General features: G+C 40.8%; 4 protein-coding genes across 15 annotated transcripts in view; 2 read left to right on the top strand and 2 right to left on the bottom strand.

Moving 5' to 3' along the window:
* The first annotated feature begins 214 nt into the window (after positions 1 to 214).
* Positions 215 to 1,999, top strand: LOC6504615 (protein GUCD1). Of its 2 annotated transcripts, none has more exons than XM_001966486.4 (3): positions 215 to 841; positions 985 to 1,070; positions 1,139 to 1,999. In XM_001966486.4, the coding sequence occupies exons 1-3, from the start codon at positions 363 to 365 to the stop codon at positions 1,243 to 1,245; spliced, it is 672 nt and encodes a 223-aa protein (XP_001966522.1). In that variant the 5' UTR covers positions 215 to 362; the 3' UTR covers positions 1,246 to 1,999. The 2 variants fall into 2 exon arrangements, with proteins under 2 accessions (XP_001966522.1, XP_014759746.1); XM_014904260.3 differs by having other exon boundaries at positions 928 to 1,070.
* On the bottom strand, positions 1,640 to 3,639 carry LOC6504880 (arylalkylamine N-acetyltransferase 1). Its single transcript, XM_001966485.4, has 2 exons — positions 3,481 to 3,639; positions 1,640 to 2,774 (listed from the first exon to the last, which is right to left on the bottom strand). The coding sequence occupies exon 2, from the start codon at positions 2,715 to 2,717 to the stop codon at positions 2,028 to 2,030; it is 690 nt and encodes a 229-aa protein (XP_001966521.1). The 5' UTR covers positions 2,718 to 2,774; positions 3,481 to 3,639; the 3' UTR covers positions 1,640 to 2,027.
* A 3,420-nt stretch (positions 3,640 to 7,059) lies between these two features.
* LOC6504616 (probable V-type proton ATPase subunit D 2) lies at positions 7,060 to 8,400 on the top strand. Its single transcript, XM_001966484.4, has 4 exons — positions 7,060 to 7,362; positions 7,421 to 7,538; positions 7,596 to 7,959; positions 8,017 to 8,400. The coding sequence occupies exons 1-4, from the start codon at positions 7,322 to 7,324 to the stop codon at positions 8,241 to 8,243; spliced, it is 750 nt and encodes a 249-aa protein (XP_001966520.1). The 5' UTR covers positions 7,060 to 7,321; the 3' UTR covers positions 8,244 to 8,400.
* A 2,034-nt stretch (positions 8,401 to 10,434) lies between these two features.
* Positions 10,435 to 19,263, bottom strand: part of LOC6504879 (PDF receptor) — a 34,414-nt gene continuing 25,585 nt past the window's right edge. For 2 of the 11 annotated variants that reach the window (XM_044717226.1, XM_032453367.2), the window contains exons 4-11: positions 18,924 to 19,075; positions 18,602 to 18,859; positions 18,239 to 18,535; positions 17,915 to 18,178; positions 17,688 to 17,851; positions 17,490 to 17,625; positions 12,185 to 12,355; positions 10,435 to 11,026 (exon numbers count right to left, since the gene is read on the bottom strand). In XM_044717226.1, coding sequence (XP_044573161.1) covers positions 10,775 to 11,026; positions 12,185 to 12,355; positions 17,490 to 17,625; positions 17,688 to 17,851; positions 17,915 to 18,178; positions 18,239 to 18,535; positions 18,602 to 18,859; positions 18,924 to 19,075 — 1,694 coding nt within the window. In that variant the 3' untranslated portion in view covers positions 10,435 to 10,774. Of the gene's footprint in view, positions 11,027 to 11,337; positions 12,492 to 12,553; positions 12,718 to 12,780; positions 13,045 to 13,104; positions 13,402 to 13,467; positions 13,726 to 13,789; positions 13,942 to 14,734; positions 14,846 to 15,450; positions 17,396 to 17,455; positions 17,626 to 17,687; positions 17,852 to 17,914; positions 18,179 to 18,238; positions 18,536 to 18,601; positions 18,860 to 18,923; positions 19,076 to 19,263 lie in introns of those variants that run through there. The other 9 variants (XM_044717225.1, XM_014904353.3, XM_032453366.2 and 6 more) reach the window with 8 other exon arrangements.

Here is a 19,263-nt window from a genome sequence, read left to right as displayed (position 1 = left end):
TTATGCAGCCTATCGATAGAAACTCTTGCTAAAAGTTTCCATGGAATGTTACCAACTGCAATTGATAGTCCTATCGATTTGAAGTTTCGATAAAATGGGTTTCAAAGTTGTTTAAAATTTTGAAACTTAAAAATTAAAACCTTTTCTTATCATGTTTTAAAAAAAAGCTTAGTTTATAAACTTAAATAAAGTGTCTAAGCTTCAATACATTCAGGATTTCTCAGCTGCTTCGCCTACGGTCACACTGCTCTACACAAAACAACAGCCATAGGGAAAAATAAAAACATTCCACCAACAGGACGTCAAAATTAACACAGCATCAGCTGGTACAGGACCTCGGGCCCAAGGATACAACCGCAAGGATGAACGGTCTGCCGCCGAGCAAGCACTACAATCTGACGCACTACCAGCAGCGTTATAACTGGGACTGCGGCCTATCCTGTATTATTATGGTCCTGGGAACGCAGCAGCGCGAGGAGTTCCTGAACAATTTCGAGGCCGTGTGCAATGATGAGGGCTTTGGATCAAGTACTTGGACAATTGACCTATGCTACCTGCTGCTGCGCTACCAGGTGCGCCACGAATACTTCACCCAAACACTGGGCATCGATCCGAACTACGCCCAGCACACCTACTACTCCAAGATCATCGACAAGGACGAGCGTCGCGTCACGCGCAAGTTCAAGGACGCCCGGGCGCATGGCCTTCGGGTAGAGCAGCGCACAGTCGGTATGGAGGTCATCCTGCGTCATCTGGCACGTCACGGTCCGGTTATCCTGCTGACCAATGCCTCCTTGCTGACCTGTGAAGTGTGCAAGCGTAATGTCCTGGAAAAGTTTGGGTAAGCTACCCTTTTTTTTTATATCCGAACATTCCCATCCTTATGCATGCCACGCCTCCTAATCCTTCCATCGAACAAAAAAAAAGCTGTTTTCATATAAATTGTATTGCCCGAAACACACGCTTGCCGGATCTCAAAAAAAGCTATGCTGGTCACTATGTGGTCCTTTGTGGCTACGACATGGCCGCCAAGAAGCTCTTCTACCACAATCCCGAGGTGCACGACGGTCGTGAGTATTGGAAAAGCACATTCTCCTCCACCCTCTCTCATTGATTTTAATATTTTTTTTCTCCTCAGACATTTGTCGCTGTCTGGTGGACTCGATGGACACGGCCAGGCGTGCTTACGGCACCGACGAGGACATCATCTTCATCTACGAGAAAAAAGCACCCACAACGGATTAAGCTGTAGAAGCAATTGTAACAGGAGAGAGCTCGTCTAGCCCAGGCCTCCCAGCAAAATATAGTACCTGCCAGTCGCCAGGTTGCCAGAGAAGGATACCAGGAGGATTGGAATCTGCGCTTTGTGATATTAGTTTGTTAGATGGAGGTGTGTGTGTGTATCAGAGATGCGGTGTCGATGGGATGGAATGTGGAATGAGAACTGCTCTTGCTGCTTGGTTAACTTTGGCACAACAGTGCACTTTATTAGAGTATTGCTAGCAGTTGGTCCCCATAACGAAAAAAAAAACAAAGAATGACAATTACAAACGACTTATATAAAGCAGCCAGGCAGCTGTCCAAATGAGAGTAGGTCGATCGATTTTATCATTAGGTTTCTGGTTGGTGGAAGGACTGGATATTTGTTTTCTTTTTTTTTTTTTTTATAAAAATGCCAAATTTAAAATGTATTATTATATATTCAAAATTATTGTCCTTAACGTTCCAAAAATATGTGTTCAATGTTACTGCTTGTAATAATATTATATAGACTGAAAATAATTACGGACAGACGGACGGACAATCCTGTATCAATTCCATTAGTTCATAGCTTATAAGCTGAATGTTTTTTGATCCTTCCGCCGTTTTAGAAATTATGTTTCGAGTTTGGTTTTCGAATCGACCCACCCTTGACTACTACATTCCAATAAGATTATGCGTAAAATATACAATTCTGTTCTGTATGTAGAAAATACAAAAGATTATTGTTCCAACCAGAGTCCAGTCGCTGCAGAGTGTGTGTCTCTTTACTGGGCCTGCTCCCTGTCCTTACCCTCGTTACAGATCCGTTTGTAGAGCAGCTGTAGCTTGATGTGCGGCGCCTCCACTGGCAGAATGATCTTCCCATCCGCATCCGTATACTTGTCGTAGGGCTGTTCTGCGAAGACCTCGAATCCGTGGGAGCGGAATATCTTCTGCGAGAAGATGCCAGTGGCGTCGGCCTTTAGGAGACGGAAGCCGTTTTTCTTGGCCACCGCCACCGACTGACGGACCAGTTCATTGGCTATGCCCTGGCCTCTGTAGCCGGAGTCCACGGACAGGATTCGGACATCGAACATGGCGTCCACGTCGAAGTGCTCGAAGAGATTGTACTTGAGGTTGTGACGGTGCAGCAGCTCAAAGATCTTCCGGAAGTCCGCATCACAGGTCTCTTCGAGCTTCTCCAGAGCTTTGGACGTGTCCCCAGCACGCAGGATGCCATTAAGCACCACTCCGGCAATCTTGCACTTTCCATCCTGGCTAGCCTTCTCGTCCACGGCCATTAGACTCATCCGATCCTGCAGGGCCTCCAGGCAGTGATCCTCCAGCTCGGGGTTGCTGCATCCGTTCTGGCACAGTCCAGCAGCCTTGTTGAGCGGCTCGTCGGCGAAGAAGCTCTTGCGGAGATGCTCCAGGACCTGTTTGTAGTGCTCCGGGCCGATCAGCTTGTACTCCATGGCGGCGTTGCGATTTTCGGAGGCGTTTCTGATGCTGGAGCGGGTTTTGGATGAGATCTGGAACAGATAAATAAAGGATATTTATTTATTATTATGTTTATAAAGGGTTTCCTTTAAATATATTTTTTAAAAATATTTATAAGTACTTTTTATCAAAGATTGGAAGTAGGATATAGTACTTTTTAAAGCTTCAAGGCACTTATTTGAGAAAAAAGGATAGGAATTCTGTTAAAAATATTAGTTTTTAATGTATTTTTTATGTTTTTAATTTAAAAAAATTATGATTTGTTGAAAAAACAAAGAAATAGTTCAAAATTGTATCCACAACCGCCTGTTGCTTTCTTTAAAAACTCATTAAAAGTTACTTTAAAGTCATTTCGTTGAACTTTATGGAGGCACAAACTAATTTAAAATTCTAAATAATAATTAAATGATAAATTTCATATAAAAAATTAAATTTCCAAAGCACGAGCATCACAAGGACACCCTTATATATTTTTTTTCTGTAACTCAATTAGGGAAAGCAGCAACCTGCTACGCTGCTCCCTTTCACTTACTTTCACTTTAACTGCACTCGCACACACACTTACCTCTTGTGATGATGGCCTAATGACACGCCCCCTTGACACACCTACCCCGGGAGGCAACCCCCCCCACCCACCACTTAATCCGCGTGAAATGACAAAGGTTATAAGGACATAAAAACGCCCGTCATATATCGACTACAATGTCGTTTCTGGTTGTAGTTTCGTGGAACACTTACTCCGGAGATTATTGCCAAATGGATGAACTTCTGGCCAGGCTAATAGTTACTGGAATCCTGTTTTTTTTGAGGGCAACAGGCACTAGGATTGTTTGTTTTCCTTCGCTTTTCGGGGGAAACCTTGGGGAAAAAATGTGTAACCTACTTGCGGGCGCTGCCAGATGCGAACTGCGACTGGAGAACAAAAAGGAGGCGACACAGGCACCAGGCACCAAGCAACAGGACCAGCATCCCAGTTTCTACACTCAAGAAAATAATTATTATTTTTATAAAAATTTCTGAAATAAAATAAATTTCTATAAAAAAAAAACTATTCATTTTGTTGAAAATATTTTTAAATTTTTCTATATTTTTTAATAAAATATTTTAGATTTTTTTTTCAGTGTATAGACTCGTGTATCCTCCCAGCCGAAGCATGAGAAAAATTCTGCCGTTTCTGGTTTGGGGCCAACAATGAAAGGAAGTTGAGTGGCAAAATGCCGCCCCATCAACACACTGCGTATACGCAATATACACACATACATCCTTAGAACACACTAATACTAATACCAAGGTATAGAGTGTATATGTGTGTGTGTTTTAAGCGATTGCCTGGCAGTGACTTATGCCAAATACCAGATACCAAATGCCAATACGTTCGTACAATTGCTGGCAGAGTAAAATGAAGAGGTTTTCCTCCCCCACAGTGGGCTTTCCTTTGTTGTCCTGGCAGACCAACTGTTGATTCCATAATTGTGAGGTTAGATTCGGCGCATGTCCTTACTGACATAAACAGGACACTGTTAATAATTATTAATTAATTTATAATTCATTAATTAAACTTTATTTTTGACTTTAAAATATGTTTTTAAATTTATAGAAAAAATATTTTTAGAGAAAAAATTAATTTTTAAATTATATAAAATTTTTTCAAGTGCCATGTTCACTCACACTTGTATAGATTTTGACTTTTGGCATAACTTACTCAACGACCAGGACGTGTCCTATTCAAAAAAGAAGGGAGAATTCTCCGACAAATTGTATTAATATATAGATGTAATATGAATATAAAAGCATACATGCTCTTGATTATATATTCCGATGATAGCTCTTTCGATGAGTATATAAGGGCAACAGACTTCTAACAGACTGTTTGTCTAGTATTTATTGAATTTTATAAGCTAGTTTGTCACGTCTTCTCTATAAAGACTTCCTTTTTGGAAGAGGAATAAAAACAAAAATAAAAATTTAATTTTATCTGCACTTATAACTCATAAAGACCTGCAATTAATTTATAGATCGATAGCCTTGATAAATTTTTTAGTGTCTAGACAAATAAACTGTTTGACAAAAAAACTAAAAGGTCTATTGAAATTCCGACCTTCCACCTCGGGTGTCTAACCCACTGGCTTGCATATTCATTACTTTAATTAATAACTGTACTTGGTGGCCAGTGGGCTGTGGCCATATGGGGTGGACACGTGCCTCTGGCCAGTGGCCACGCAATGTTTCTTTTCTTTGTTTAAAAATAAAAAAAATAAATAAATAATAATAATAAGAAAGGTAAGTTAGTTGTGGGTGGAACAGAAGCTGGCTATATGGCAGTCATAACAAAAAAAAAATTAAAAAAAAAAATTTGTAAAAAAAAAAATTCAAAAAAAAAATTAAAAAAAATTTTTTTTTTAAATTGCAAAAAAAATACAACAAAAACAATTACAACAAAAACAATTACAACAAAAACATATTACAACAACAAAATATTAAAACAATAAAAATTACAACAATAAAATTAAAAAAAAAAAAAATTATTTTCCGAATTTTCGGGCCAGCTTAAGTGCAACCTATGAGAATCGAGGAGGAGGGCGCTGTTTTTAAAATAAAAAATATTACAACAAAAACATTTTACAACAACAATAAAATTAAAAAAAAAAATAATTATTTTCCGAATTTTCAGGCCAGCTTAAGTGCAACCTATGAGAATCGAGGAGGAGGGCGCTGTTTTTTTAAATTAATAATTTTAATTATTTTTTTAAATTGCGACTAAATTAAGAAATCTTCTGCAACATGATTATATGCAAAAGAACGGTAAAATTCGCCTCTCCATTACCATCCTACTCCTTGCAGCCCATAAAAGTAGGCAACGAAAATATAAGTGTTTACATTTTCAGACTTTTAATTTGTAAAAAAAAATAGGTTTTCCTTTAAAAATTATAGAAAATTGAGGTGTTGTTTTAATACTTGTTATATTATCATATTTTAGAACTAAATACAAAATTTTTCTCTCAGCTATAACATGCGTAATTTCAAATCATGCCACATGACGACAAAAGAGGCATATTCAAATTGCGTGACACCGCCCTGGTGGGGCGGAATGGCGCCATATGCCCCGAATTCGAGGCTTCACAAAGGTATTTCAAAGTCAGTGCCGGAGCTGGCCGCGTGTGGCAACTATTGTCCGAAAAATAATAAAATAGAAAAAAAAGATTGTTGTGCGTTATTGTTGGCAATCACCATCAATTGAATTCAATCTGGGCTATCGAAAACTAAACGATCAAGTTGTCAGCACCGCGAAACTATCGATCTTTTCTTTTCGATTAAACTGACCTTGAATGGGTTGGGACAGGATCTAAGCTCAGGATCTGTTATCCTTGGAAATATCTTAGATATTATATATTTTCTCAAGTGTAGAGAGAAGTCTTTAAAACTAACATAGTTCCAATAATTTGTCATTACATTGGGGAATTTTAAATAAAATAATACATAATAAATTATTGACAAAGTTTTCCAAGTGATATGAGAGTGTATATATTCCAAGTGATATGTTATAGATTCCCTGATCCATAAAGATAAAAAAAAGAGTCTATTATTTCAAAAACAATTGAAAATATTGTTAAAAAAAAGAGTTTATTATGATGTCATTTTTCCCTGAAACTCTAAAGGGTTTTTAACTAATTGGCCTTAATTTATTCTGGTTTTTGTTATCCTATTTTTGTTAAGAGCTTAATTTATTTATGTTTTTCTAATCCAATTAAAAGATAATACTTGAGTGTTTAGTCAGTTTTCAATTGGTTGTTGGATAAAACATTTTCTGAGATCATTTTTGAGAGGTTTTCTTGTTTTTTTTTAATATAAAGACTTTTGAAATACCTATTAGTTTTTGCTTAAATAATTTATAAAACAATTTTTTATATACATATTTAAAATTTATGATTAAAAGAGAGTTTATACTATTTATTAAATAATTATTTGTTTAAAGGCCCATTTAAATATTTTATTATATCATATAGACCTTCAAAGAGTACTCTTATAATATCCCCCCATAACCCACCTATACCCCTAACCCTTATATATTTTTGGATAACCCCTGGATAGATCATACTCTTCTATAAATTATTAATACCCTGTATTAAATATATATACCCTCCACAGCTGTAGCAGATCAGCTGAGTGGCCAGAGACGAGTCGAAACGAATCAGCCAGCTCTTCATCCAAACCACCCGAATATAGCGCCTCCGAGGCGCCCCCTCCCCCCAACCCGATCCAATCCGATCCGATCCGATCGGAGAACTTGCCTCCAATAGCATATATATGTTTTGAAGATTCGTTGGCCCAGTTTGTTGTCGTGTTGTCGCCGCGACAGGTCGTCGTTTATTTTGCGTCGTCTTCCTCGGAATCGTTGTCTAAAATTGTATTTCCCCCAGTGTCGCATCTATAAGATATATATCTATATAGATTTAGTAAATATTTTGTTGTTGTTATTTATAGTTTCAACTCGGTTGGCGTGGACTCGGTTGTATTTATAATTATTTTGATTTTTTTTTGATTGTTTAGTGGCTGTTTATTTTGTTTTTTTGATTAAAAAATGGCAGCTAAAGATCGTCTGCCCATATTTCCCTCACGGGGGTGAGTAGTACCATCTATGTATATCCTTTTATAAAGGATCCAATTATGTTCTATTTAGAGCTCAGACATTGATGAAATCCCGTCTGGCTGGTGCCACAAAGGGACATGGCCTCCTCAAGAAAAAGGCCGATGCTCTACAAATGCGTTTTCGTTTAATTTTGGGCAAAATAATTGAAGTGAGTTCTTAAATAAATAAAATAAAAATAAAATATAATAGAAAACCCTTCTCTTAGACCAAAACCCTGATGGGTCAGGTCATGAAGGAGGCTGCCTTCTCCCTTGCCGAGGTCAAGTTCACCACCGGCGACATCAATCAGATTGTCCTGCAGAATGTGACCAAAGCCCAGATTAAGATAAGGACCAAAAAGGATAACGTGGCTGGGGTTACGTTGCCGGTCTTCGAACCCTATACAGATGGTGTGGACACCTACGAGCTGGCCGGCCTGGCCCGTGGCGGTCAGCAACTGGCCAAGTTGAAAAAGAACTACCAGAGTGCCGTGAGGCTTCTGGTCGAGCTGGCCTCGCTCCAGACCTCCTTTGTGACCCTGGACGACGTGATCAAGGTCACCAATCGGAGAGTCAATGCCATAGAGCATGGTTAGTTCTTTAATAATTAAATACTACTCTTTAATTATAAATATCTCTTTAAAATAGTCATCATACCAAGGATAAATCGGACCATTGAATACATCATCAGTGAGCTGGATGAACTGGAACGGGAGGAGTTCTACAGGCTGAAGAAGATCCAGGACAAGAAACGAGAGGCCCGGAAGCTCGCCGACAAGAAACGCGAGGAACAAAGACGTCTGGGACAGATCACGGAAACCAAGGAAGTGCAGAACATCCTGGACGAGGACGGTGATGAGGATCTGCTCTTTTAGACATACCCATAAACCAATACATTATCCAACACTGCTACCTCTGACCTTTGACCTTTGTATTACACCCCACTACTCTTCCATCCACTGTCGTTGTTGTATTTGTCGTTTCGGTTTCAATTTGTGATCCGGATGTTGGAAATAGAATCCATAACCTTTATGTGATCGCTGTCTTGTGTCGTCAAATGTGTTTTTTTATTATATTGTTGATTTTTTTTTAAGATCTGTGGTTTCAATTGTCTAGCATGTCTATGTGTGATTTTTGTACACTGGGAGAAAGAATAGGTTCTTAATATTAAGTATACGTAGGTCAGGAAATTCTTCTTTGCTGAAAGTATTTATTGTAAACATTCCCTGAGAAATTTATGAATATTTTAGGGCTTCTAATCTATTTAATTCCATAAGAATCTTAAATAGATCATCAATATTCATATAATTCTGTTTATCACCAATCAAGTGACTTAATTTGGTGATAATTGAAATCACTTAAGTAGATTGATTGAAACAAGAAAAGTTAGTGTGGCATGCATATTATTTGATTTTATAAGAGCCAAGGTCACACTGGAAGAGCAGTGTGGCCATGATGAATAGCTATTCCATAATGCTAATAACTTAACAATAAGAGCGTATGATTCTCCCACCTTTTTGGATAGCTTTCCCCCCATATTTGGCTCTCAAATTGTTATGGCTTTTGTTGATGGGCCATTAAAATGCCCGTTTAAGCCGCTTAAGGCCTTAATTGCCAATTCCCCGATACCAAAGTCGAGACCCTCCACGACTGGCACGTGCCGTTTCGCAGCCACAACGCTTTTTTTGCATGTTAATTGTGATTTTTGCAGAACCGCAGAACCTGATCTTAATCCAGATGATGAGAAAAAAAGATAGATAACAGATAGATGTGGTTTAGCATACAAAATCATGTTTATTCAATTTCCATTTAGCCTTATACACGTAATAGTTTGCCATTTACCAAGGTGTTCTGTGTGTGTGTGTGTGTAGATACTTTTAGTTTCATTGATTAAATTCGGCTTGCATTCTTAGTTGAAGAAAAATTGCTTGAAGCGATTTAATTAAAAACAAGAAAGGAAAGCTAACTTCGAGCGGAGCCGAAGTTTATATACCCTTGCAGTTCACTCGCAGTCCGCTAGGTGGCGCCACGCATCTTATATTATTAGATATGTAGCGGATCGTATATAGTTGGCCGATCCTTATGAAATTTGGCATATCGAATTATTTTGCCAAAAGAGTAATCTGTACCAAATCCCATCTTTCTAACTTAAAAAACACCAAAGTTATGCCAATTTCGATCGTTCTATGACAGCTATAGGATATAGTCGGCCGATCCTTATGAAATTTTGCACACAAGATATTTTGGTCAAATATAACATGTGTGGAAAGTCCCAACCCTCTAACTTAAAAAACACCAAAGTTATGGCATTTCCGATCAATCAGTTATATGGCAGCTATAGGATATAGTCGACCGATCCCGGCCGTTCCGACTTATATACTGCCTGCAAAGGAAAGAAGGGTGTGTGCAAAGTTTCAACTCGATAGCTTTAAAACTGAGAGACTAGTTTGCGTAGAAACGGACAGACGGACAGACGGACAGACGGACCGACGGACAGACGGACAGACGGACAGACGGACAGACGGACATGCTCATATCGACTCAGGAGGTGATCCTGATCAAGAATATATATACTTTATAGGGTCGGAGATGTCTCCTTCACTGCGTTGCACACTTTTGACCAAAATTATAATACCCTCTGCAAGGGTATAATAAATACAACTTAAGATATATAATATATAGAGTTTCACACACACATTATATGTACATATACATATACATTCCATTGAAAATGCACAGTAAGCTTAAAGGATAAGTGAATATTGATCACTAATCAGTTGATTATGATACGTTCTTTATTTTTTTTTTAGCTTTTAATTTGTTTTTATCGTTCCATTCCAAGTGCTTTGTACTCTCTTTGCCTGTGTATACAATTATATCCCTATATATTCCCTATATATATCCCATGTATATCCAATATACGATCTTAATACCAACTTTTCTATCAGGTTTCTTTTCATTCTTTTTCATTTCTTTTTCTCTTTTTTTTGTTGTTGTTTTTGTGTAAATACCAAGTTTGTAAATATTTTTTTTTTTATGTAAATAACTTTCACATATATATATGAATATTGAGCTTATTTTATACAAAAAAAAATACACTTTTAACATTTACTCCATCATTAGATGCAATACATTCATTTTATACATTTCATTATGCCGAAAAAAAAGTTATGAAGTGTTTTTGAAATATAAAAAATACTCATATATTGTATATGTTTTCCTAGAGGCAAAAAAAATGTGCCCACTTCCAGCTTTTTTAGTATTTATAGTATTTTTAGTACAGTTGTGCCCTCTCTATGAGCAAGAGGGATAGCAATGATGCTGTTGTAGTTGTGGTTGCTGTTTAGTTGGAGCGGAAGTGAGACAGATAGCTAGCACTCTTTTTCTTCTAATCTTTTTTTTTAGGTTAAGCTTTGGGCGTTCGAGGATTTTTAGTGATCGCCTTGGCTTTAGCTTTCGATTTAGTTATCGTCGATATTGTTGTTGTTGTTTTAACGGATGCTGCTGCTGCTATGGTTGCGATAGTTGTCGTTGTTGCAGCTATTGTTGTTGTGCTTAATGATGTTGTTGTAATGGCTGCCAGCTTTGACGTCGGCGGCAGCTGTGACGTCATAAATATCTGCTGTGGCTTTTGAGGACCTGGCATCACACATTTGTCCTGCAATCGACACGAACAAAAAAAAAGAGGACACCGGAACAAGGGGAGAAGAGAAAAGAGAAGAGAAAAAGATATCCAAGGGGAGGCCGCATTTTCAGTGTTGGAAAGGGGTGTCGGAAGATAAACCGGAAAACATATATTTACTTAATGTCTCTCACTGTGCACCCCATTAGTTTTTGTTATTTTAGCAATCGTGGCAAAGTTTTCGTTGCAAAACAAAGCGCAGCTAGTAAAAATTCAATGCAGTGACTGTGAACGTGATCGAACGTGACTGGCAGTGTGACCAGGCTCCAAAATCATACACAAAATAATAATTAACACAGTTTCAATGTTCATTTCTTTCTTTTAATTATAATACAAAAATAAATGTGTACATTAGATGTACTTTTTAAAGCCTTCTTAATAAAATATAAACTAAAAACATAAGTTAAATAATAAGTTTAATGATTAAAAACTAAATAAATAAGTCAGCAAAACAGGTGAGCTTACAAAACGAAAAGGGACACACTGGCTGGATAATCCAGTGTGATTTGGTCACACTACAAAGTAATGTACTAAGTTTAAAAGTAGAAGAAGAACATGCCGCTCAAGTTTTGCTGGAAAATTTTATCAAGTTTGTAAACCGTGTGCTAGTGTTTTCAAATTATTGTTTTAATATTATTATTTTATGTTTGTTTTTTTTTTTTTTGATTTTTCTGAAAGTATTTGTGTGTCCAGAACAGAGTGATGCGCTAAGTAAAGATTTAATTGTCAGCAGATAATAAAAGTAATTAATTTTGGGGGTTTTTCAAATAATTTTCTTTTTTTTTTTGGCGGGGAAACTAAGCCGGATATAATCAGATCTGTCCTAGATGATCTTTTATTTTTTTTTTTGGGGATATATGTACACAAAAGCTTTATACAGAGGGGGAGAGAATGTTGGGGGGTTTAAGGACCTTTTTTTTTGAAGAGGAGGGATTGGAGGCTATGGTGGTTTCTAGTGCTGGCTACTGTGGAGTTTTGGTGGCTTTTTTTTGGCGATAGCTACTTCTACGGCTACAGCTACGTCTACGTCTAGTTTTTTTTTGGTTTTTTGGTTTTTTTTTTGGGCTACTGCTCTGACAACTCAAATACAACTGACTCGGGTGGCACGGATGACGCTGACGGTACTCTAAGTACCTTTTGACCCCGGAAGCAGATGATGTCCATCATCCACTTGGAGCCACGATTCCGGCTAGCTCTCTCCGTATCCTTGCTGTGTATCCGTATCGTTCCCGGATCAGCTTCCGTCTCCTCCAGCTGCCTATCATCCGATCTCTTACGATCCTTGTCATTTTCCATATCCCTATCCTTGGCCTTGTCTCGGCCCTTCCGCTGACTGTGGAGGCGTGGCAAGAGTCGATTACGTTGTTGGGGTTCATGGATCATCACTATACTGGCACCACTGGCCTTTCTACCATTTAGCCTTTTGTTTGGAGGGGATATTCTAGTTATGGGAAGAGAATACTAGTTATCCCTTTGAAGAGATTGATATCCTTGGAAGTTTACCTTTTTCCAGTTGCAGGATTCTCGCCAGGCTGTTGGATAACCGCATCCGTATCCGGGGCTGTGTTGTAGGCACCGGAATACATGGAGGCTCGCTTGGGAACCCATTCCGGATGGCCACGTACGGACATCTGAGTGGCCAGACTCTTCAGCAAAACAGCACGGACCTGGAAAGGATTTTAAAAAAATTATATAAAATTAAATAATCCTGTTTTGAATCCTTGACTTACCTCTCCGTTGAGAAAACAATAGATGAGCGCTATGAAGAATCCTTGGAAGGAGGTGAGAAAGTGAGTTCCATAGGACCAGACTGCAAAGTTGGTGGCCGTTTTGAGGGGAGCCAGTTGGTGGAGAAGATTGGTGATTCCCAGCAGAGGCAGAAGGACAATGGCGGCCCGAACCGCCTTTCTGGTCTGCTCAATGTCACTGGCCTGCGATTGCCTCAATTTGACGACCAGGACTCGAATGATATTAACCAGGAAACAAAAATTCAGCTACCAAAAAGGATAATAATAATTGAAATAATCCTCCTAAGAATGGATAGTCTTACTAACCAAAATGACGGCTAGTCTTGGTCCTTCGAGGATCCAGTAATAGGGCGTGAGATTATAGTTCCACAGACACTCGCCCATCGAGGTGTCCATGTACATGACGGTGCACCTGGCCCACACAAAGGTCATCAGGATGGGGACACACCAGCCCAGGCGGGAGAAGAACTTGAGGGGGAAGCTGCCCTGGAAAACGGCTACCGTGACCATATTGTGGAGATAGAGTCCTTCGATAAACATCCACATGAACATGGCGGTCCTGGCGTACTCCAAAAGGACATACGAGGCCTCACACAGATAGGGCTGTCAGGGGGAGAGATATATATTAAGGATCTGTCTGTTTTAAGGATCTAGTTCTTGGAGACCCACCGTATTCTCTATAGCCGATAGACTCGTATTGGTGGCCGCCTCCTTGTTGCCCCTCCGATACTGATCCAGATAGAGAGTCAGCCGTACGATCACCTGGAGCACCATGGCCACAAAGAGGTTCTTGTGGATCTTGGTCCTGTTGTTCCTCAGGGATCGAAAGGTGCAGAAGATTAGGAGCGAGATGACCAGAGCGAAGAGTGAGACCCACAGACCCACAATCTCCAGGGTACGAGTTCTTCTGGCAATATCTATATAGATCTATTTGGGGGGAAAACTTGGGAGATTTAAAGAGTTTCTAGATGAGTCAGATAGATGTCCTTACATCGATGTCCTTGCTGCCCATGGACTGCATGAGACGAATCACCTCCGGCTTGTAGCACGGCCCGTAATCGGTCCATCCCGCCGGACTCGGTTCGGTGGCATTTGGCCGGCTGCCCCATCGGCCATCCAGTTCGCATTTTCGATTTGCAAACTCTTAAAAAAAAAGACACGAAAATGGATTAAAAGGACGACCATCACCCGGGCGGACAAGTGTAATTATGGCTATTGAGGGGGTGGGGCCTAGGGGCTAGGGGCTAGGGCCTAGGGGCTAGGGGCTTGGGGCTAGGACGATCCGACCCCGTCCGGGCCGGACTGCAAACTGACAATTGAAATGAGGTCAGGGTAATTGTGCACTGGAAGAAATGATATTAATTATAAAATAAAGTAAAGAGAGGTTCTTAGCTACACCTACTAACTTATCCTTCTAACTTATTTCTCTCAGTGTTTGGGGCATTGGTTATTAAATAGGAATTTCCCTTGGAAAGCGCTACTATTAGCGGGTTAACTCATTTTGTGGGGGGGAGAGGTCCTGATGGGGAGGTCCTGATGGGTCCCCCGAGTCGCGACCTCCCAGCTCCAAAACGTAATTAAGCAATCGATTTGTAAGCCTTTTTTCCCGAGCCAGAGCCAGAGGATCCATGGCTATGCCAGGACACGACCGCCTCCCTGGCCCAGTTTCGTCCTGACTGGCTGCCCTCCTCCCTCCCCCCTTATAAGTGGCAGGACTTTGGTTGAATGAACGTGACGCCGTCATGCATGTAAATATTGACGTCCTTTCAATGAATACGAAATCAAGTAATTGTCCTGCCAGGTCAGCACTTGAAGGGATTCGTATCTAATGATCCGTAATAATTTGTAACCGCCAGTTATATGTTATATTAACATGGATTATTAACAGATCAGTGGTGTTGTTGTGTGGCGGAAAGGATAATTTGAGGATACTTACTTCGGGTATCAACGCCATGATAGCCGCCAGGACAGTTCATCCGGGCGAGGACACCGGCCGGAGTGGGTGGCCAGCAGAGTAGAGTGTCCCAGGTCCAATTGCAATAGAGACCTAAAAGGATATATTATCCTATTTATTATTTCTTAAAATCATTTTTTATTTAAAAATATTTTTATTTTAACAAAAAAAAAATAATTTATATTTCATTCAATTCCTGAACATTTTATGGCGGGTGGTGGTGGTGGTGGTGGTTTCGTGGAACACTCGGTGACACTGGAGATGGAAAGTACATCCCGTGAACTATTGATGGCGACCGCCGAGTAGACATTGGGCTCTTCAAAGAATTCCCCTTCTGTCAAGGACCTGGACACTGTTGACCGATCAGGACCAAGTAGCGTGCTGGCAACAACAGTTTGATTCTGAACCGGAAGCTGGAAGACCCGGGCACGCACCAACATCTCTGGCCGGCCGCCAGACGGATTCTTCACCGAGAATCTCATAATCCATCGCAACATATTTGCCATTCTCGCAGTGTCGCTTTTTTTCCGGATCAGAAACTCTAAAATTTGGCCCTTATTTTTGGTTTTTTTTTTCTATTTTTGTAAATTAATAAAATGTCCGGAAAATGGGAATCTATTCCCAGTATGATTTTGTCGCTTATCAGATCCGTTTCTGAAACTAATTCGAATTTGACGTAAAGATCTCAGGACACTTACCTGTCTGTGGCAGGGTGTAGTTTGCAAATAATGCGGAACAGTTCTCATAGTTGGTGGCCGATGCCGAGGACAGGGTCATATTCATATTCCAGTGGGAACTGGCATTCACACCGGTAAGGACCTGGTCCGGCTCGGGATCGGGCAGGACATCCATCACCGTGGCCTCCAGCGCCATTTTGGCCACATTGGTCACCCGATCGATGATGACATTCGTCTCTGTTGTGGTGGACAGATCGTGGCCCAGACTGGGCACTCGCAAGGATGTCGCCTCCACCATGGAGCTGATGGAGTCTGAGGCCAGGGATGGGCCGGAGGCGGATGAGGATGTGCTGGACTGACGCAGCAAGCGGGTGAGACGCTGAACGGATACACTTCCGCCGGAATCGAGGATGCTCGACAGTAGCGTCATATTGCCAATGTCTGCATTCTAAAATAGTATAAGAGTCAAAGGGAAATATAATATAAGAGTGGGAGAGAATTTTTTACTATATTTTTTTTAGAATAAAATTGTTAGAATTGTTTTAAAAATATATATATACTTTATGAACTATTTTTAATTTAATCTAACCCCCTTACTAACTAATAGCCTTTGAAAAAAGAAAAGGACGACTATCAAAGGACTATCTAAGCCCCTTCAAAAGGTCTCTCTAGGGAATCTCTATTTATAAACCACACAATATTAGCCTAACACTTGTGAGGTTGCTGGGAAATTGAAACTGATACTGGTGATACTGATTTCCTGTTTCCTGCTCCTGATGCACCTCCCTCCTTGTTATCCTTTCTCAGTCCTCCGGCGGGGTCACGATTTAATTGAAAGCTTATCGAACAATGGCAACAGAAATAGAGACATCGCCATACACGATTCCCCATTGTTTATGGAAATATATCTCTGTTTTTTCGCATTATTGGCCTTTTTGAAGCGAACCTCCCACGTATATCGGTTGGGGATTATTCCCACAGATATCCGAGATGATTCGAGAGAGAATTCTATCAATGGTCTGTAAGTGGCATAAGCTTTTTATTGCCAATGGGGGATTGATTTAAAAACCATAATGTACAGGATACTCTATTCCCGGCATGTCCTTTCTTTCAATTTCGATTTAATATCCCTTTTCAAGTCTTCTCTCCATGTTCTACCAATAATATTGACATTAGAAATTATTATTTTCTTCTTTTTTGGTTGAAAGGTGAAAGACTTTCTCTTTGTTTGTTGTTCTTGCTGCGAAGGACGAAGGATATTGCGTAAACAAGTTGCCCAGAGGTTGAAAAGGACCACTTGCCAGAAATGTTGCCTTTGAGTGCATTTTTTATATAATTTCCGAAGGATTTAAATTTCAAATGCATACAAGTCTGGCAGGTCCTTCTGCTCTAGCCCAGGGCATGCCGAGTGTCCTGGTCGCAGGACTCCATAATTATGTTGCATAAGGATAAGTATACACCGGACAAAAGATACCTTATCTTGGCTTGGATTTCAATAAAAACAAACATAAACTATATACTTATTTAAGCCTTAGGAAGTCTCTTAAAAAATTACTTTAAAAATATCTAAAAAATATATATTTTTTGCCAGTGTATTGCCTGCATAATGCAGCTTATTTAGTATGGATATCCTTGGCAAGGCTCTCGCTTTGCCGATTTAAATCGATACTTATCGGTGCAGCGGCCCGTTCCAGGACGCGTTCGTAATTAAGCCAACTAAGCGCTAAGCCACTCGAAACCGGGCCAAAAGGGGGCGGGGGAAAGGGTTAAGGAGGGCGTGGCAGGATTCTAACCAACTGGTTTTAGCCGCGGCTGTCTCCATCCCGGCCCTGCGTCTTCCTTATCCGAAAGGATTCCCAGCCAGAAGGCAGGCACTGATTTGGGTCACTTGGCGGCTTAAATGTGTTGGCAAGAGGATGGCAGTCAGCAGCCAGTTGGCTTTTGGACTTTAAGGCCTACAGAATAGCTAACAAATTAATTAAAAATATTAAGAATTTAACAAAAAATATTACAAGATTTTTATTACATTTTGAAATTAAAAGAAAGTGGAAATCCCTATCCTTGGCCTTGTCTCGGCCCTTCCGCTGACTGTGGAGGCGTGGCAAGAGTCGATTACGTTGTTGGGGTTCATGGATCATCACTATACTGGCACCACTGGCCTTTCTACCATTTAGCCTTTTGTTTGGAGGGGATATTCTAGTTATGGGAAGAGAATACTAGTTATCCCTTTGAAGAGATTGATATCCTTGGAAGTTTACCTTTTTCCAGTTGCAGGATTCTCGCCAGGCTGTTGGATAACCGCATCCGTATCCGGGGCTGTGTTGTAGGCACCGGAATACATGGAGGCTCGCTTGGGAACCCATTCCGGATGGCCACGTACGGACATCTGAGTGGCCAGACTCTTCAGCAAAACAGCACGGACCTGGAAAGGATTTTAAAAAAATTATATAAAATTAAATAATCCTGTTTTGAATCCTTGACTTACCTCTCCGTTGAGAAAACAATAGATGAGCGCTATGAAGAATCCTTGGAAGGAGGTGAGAAAGTGAGTTCCATAGGACCAGACTGCAAAGTTGGTGGCCGTTTTGAGGGGAGCCAGTTGGTGGAGAAGATTGGTGATTCCCAGCAGAGGCAGAAGGACAATGGCGGCCCGAACCGCCTTTCTGGTCTGCTCAATGTCACTGGCCTGCGATTGCCTCAATTTGACGACCAGGACTCGAATGATATTAACCAGGAAACAAAAATTCAGCTACCAAAAAGGATAATAATAATTGAAATAATCCTCCTAAGAATGGATAGTCTTACTAACCAAAATGACGGCTAGTCTTGGTCCTTCGAGGATCCAGTAATAGGGCGTGAGATTATAGTTCCACAGACACTCGCCCATCGAGGTGTCCATGTACATGACGGTGCACCTGGCCCACACAAAGGTCATCAGGATGGGGACACACCAGCCCAGGCGGGAGAAGAACTTGAGGGGGAAGCTGCCCTGGAAAACGGCTACCGTGACCATATTGTGGAGATAGAGTCCTTCGATAAACATCCACATGAACATGGCGGTCCTGGCGTACTCCAAAAGGACATACGAGGCCTCACACAGATAGGGCTGTCAGGGGGAGAGATATATATTAAGGATCTGTCTGTTTTAAGGATCTAGTTCTTGGAGACCCACCGTATTCTCTATAGCCGATAGACTCGTATTGGTGGCCGCCTCCTTGTTGCCCCTCCGATACTGATCCAGATAGAGAGTCAGCCGTACGATCACCTGGAGCACCATGGCCACAAAGAGGTTCTTGTGGATCTTGGTCCTGTTGTTCCTCAGGGATCGAAAGGTGCAGAAGATTAGGAGCGAGATGACCAGAGCGAAGAGTGAGACCCACAGACCCACAATCTCCAGGGTACGAGTTCTTCTGGCAATATCTATATAGATCTATTTGGGGGGAAAACTTGGGAGATTTAAAGAGTTTCTAGATGAGTCAGATAGATGTCCTTACATCGATGTCCTTGCTGCCCATGGACTGCATGAGACGAATCACCTCCGGCTTGTAGCACGGCCCGTAATCGGTCCATCCCGCCGGACTCGGTTCGGTGGCATTTGGCCGGCTGCCCCATCGGCCATCCAGTTCGCATTTTCGATTTGCAAACTCTTAAAAAAAAAGACACGAAAATGGATTAAAAGGACGACCATCACCCGGGCGGACAAGTGTAATTATGGCTATTGAGGGGGTGGGGCCTAGGGGCTAGGGGCTAGGGCCTAGGGGCTAGGGGCTTGGGGCTAGGACGATCCGACCCCGTCCGGGCCGGACTGCAAACTGACAATTGAAATGAGGTCAG

The sequence above is a fragment of the Drosophila ananassae genome, chromosome XL, assembly GCF_017639315.1.
Source record: "Drosophila ananassae strain 14024-0371.13 chromosome XL, ASM1763931v2, whole genome shotgun sequence".
NCBI lineage: Eukaryota > Metazoa > Arthropoda > Insecta > Diptera > Drosophilidae > Drosophila > Drosophila ananassae.
This window is presented reverse-complemented; position numbering and strand designations above follow the sequence as displayed.

Bases quoted from the DNA above. Each gene is read 5' to 3' on its own strand.
- LOC6504615 (XM_014904260.3), top strand. From the start codon at position 363: ATGAACGGTCTGCCGCCGAGCAAGCACTACAATCTGACGCACTACCAG. The intron at 842-927 runs GTAAGCTACCCT...ACAAAAAAAAAG, and splicing joins AATGTCCTGGAAAAGTTTGG to CTGTTTTCATATAAATTGTA. The intron at 1,071-1,138 runs GTGAGTATTGGA...TTTTCTCCTCAG, and splicing joins TCCCGAGGTGCACGACGGTC to ACATTTGTCGCTGTCTGGTG.
- LOC6504880 (XM_001966485.4), bottom strand. From the start codon at position 2,717: ATGGAGTACAAGCTGATCGGCCCGGAGCACTACAAACAGGTCCTGGAG.
- LOC6504616 (XM_001966484.4), top strand. From the start codon at position 7,322: ATGGCAGCTAAAGATCGTCTGCCCATATTTCCCTCACGGGG. The intron at 7,363-7,420 runs GTGAGTAGTACC...TGTTCTATTTAG, and splicing joins CCCATATTTCCCTCACGGGG to AGCTCAGACATTGATGAAAT. The intron at 7,539-7,595 runs GTGAGTTCTTAA...CCCTTCTCTTAG, and splicing joins TTTTGGGCAAAATAATTGAA to ACCAAAACCCTGATGGGTCA.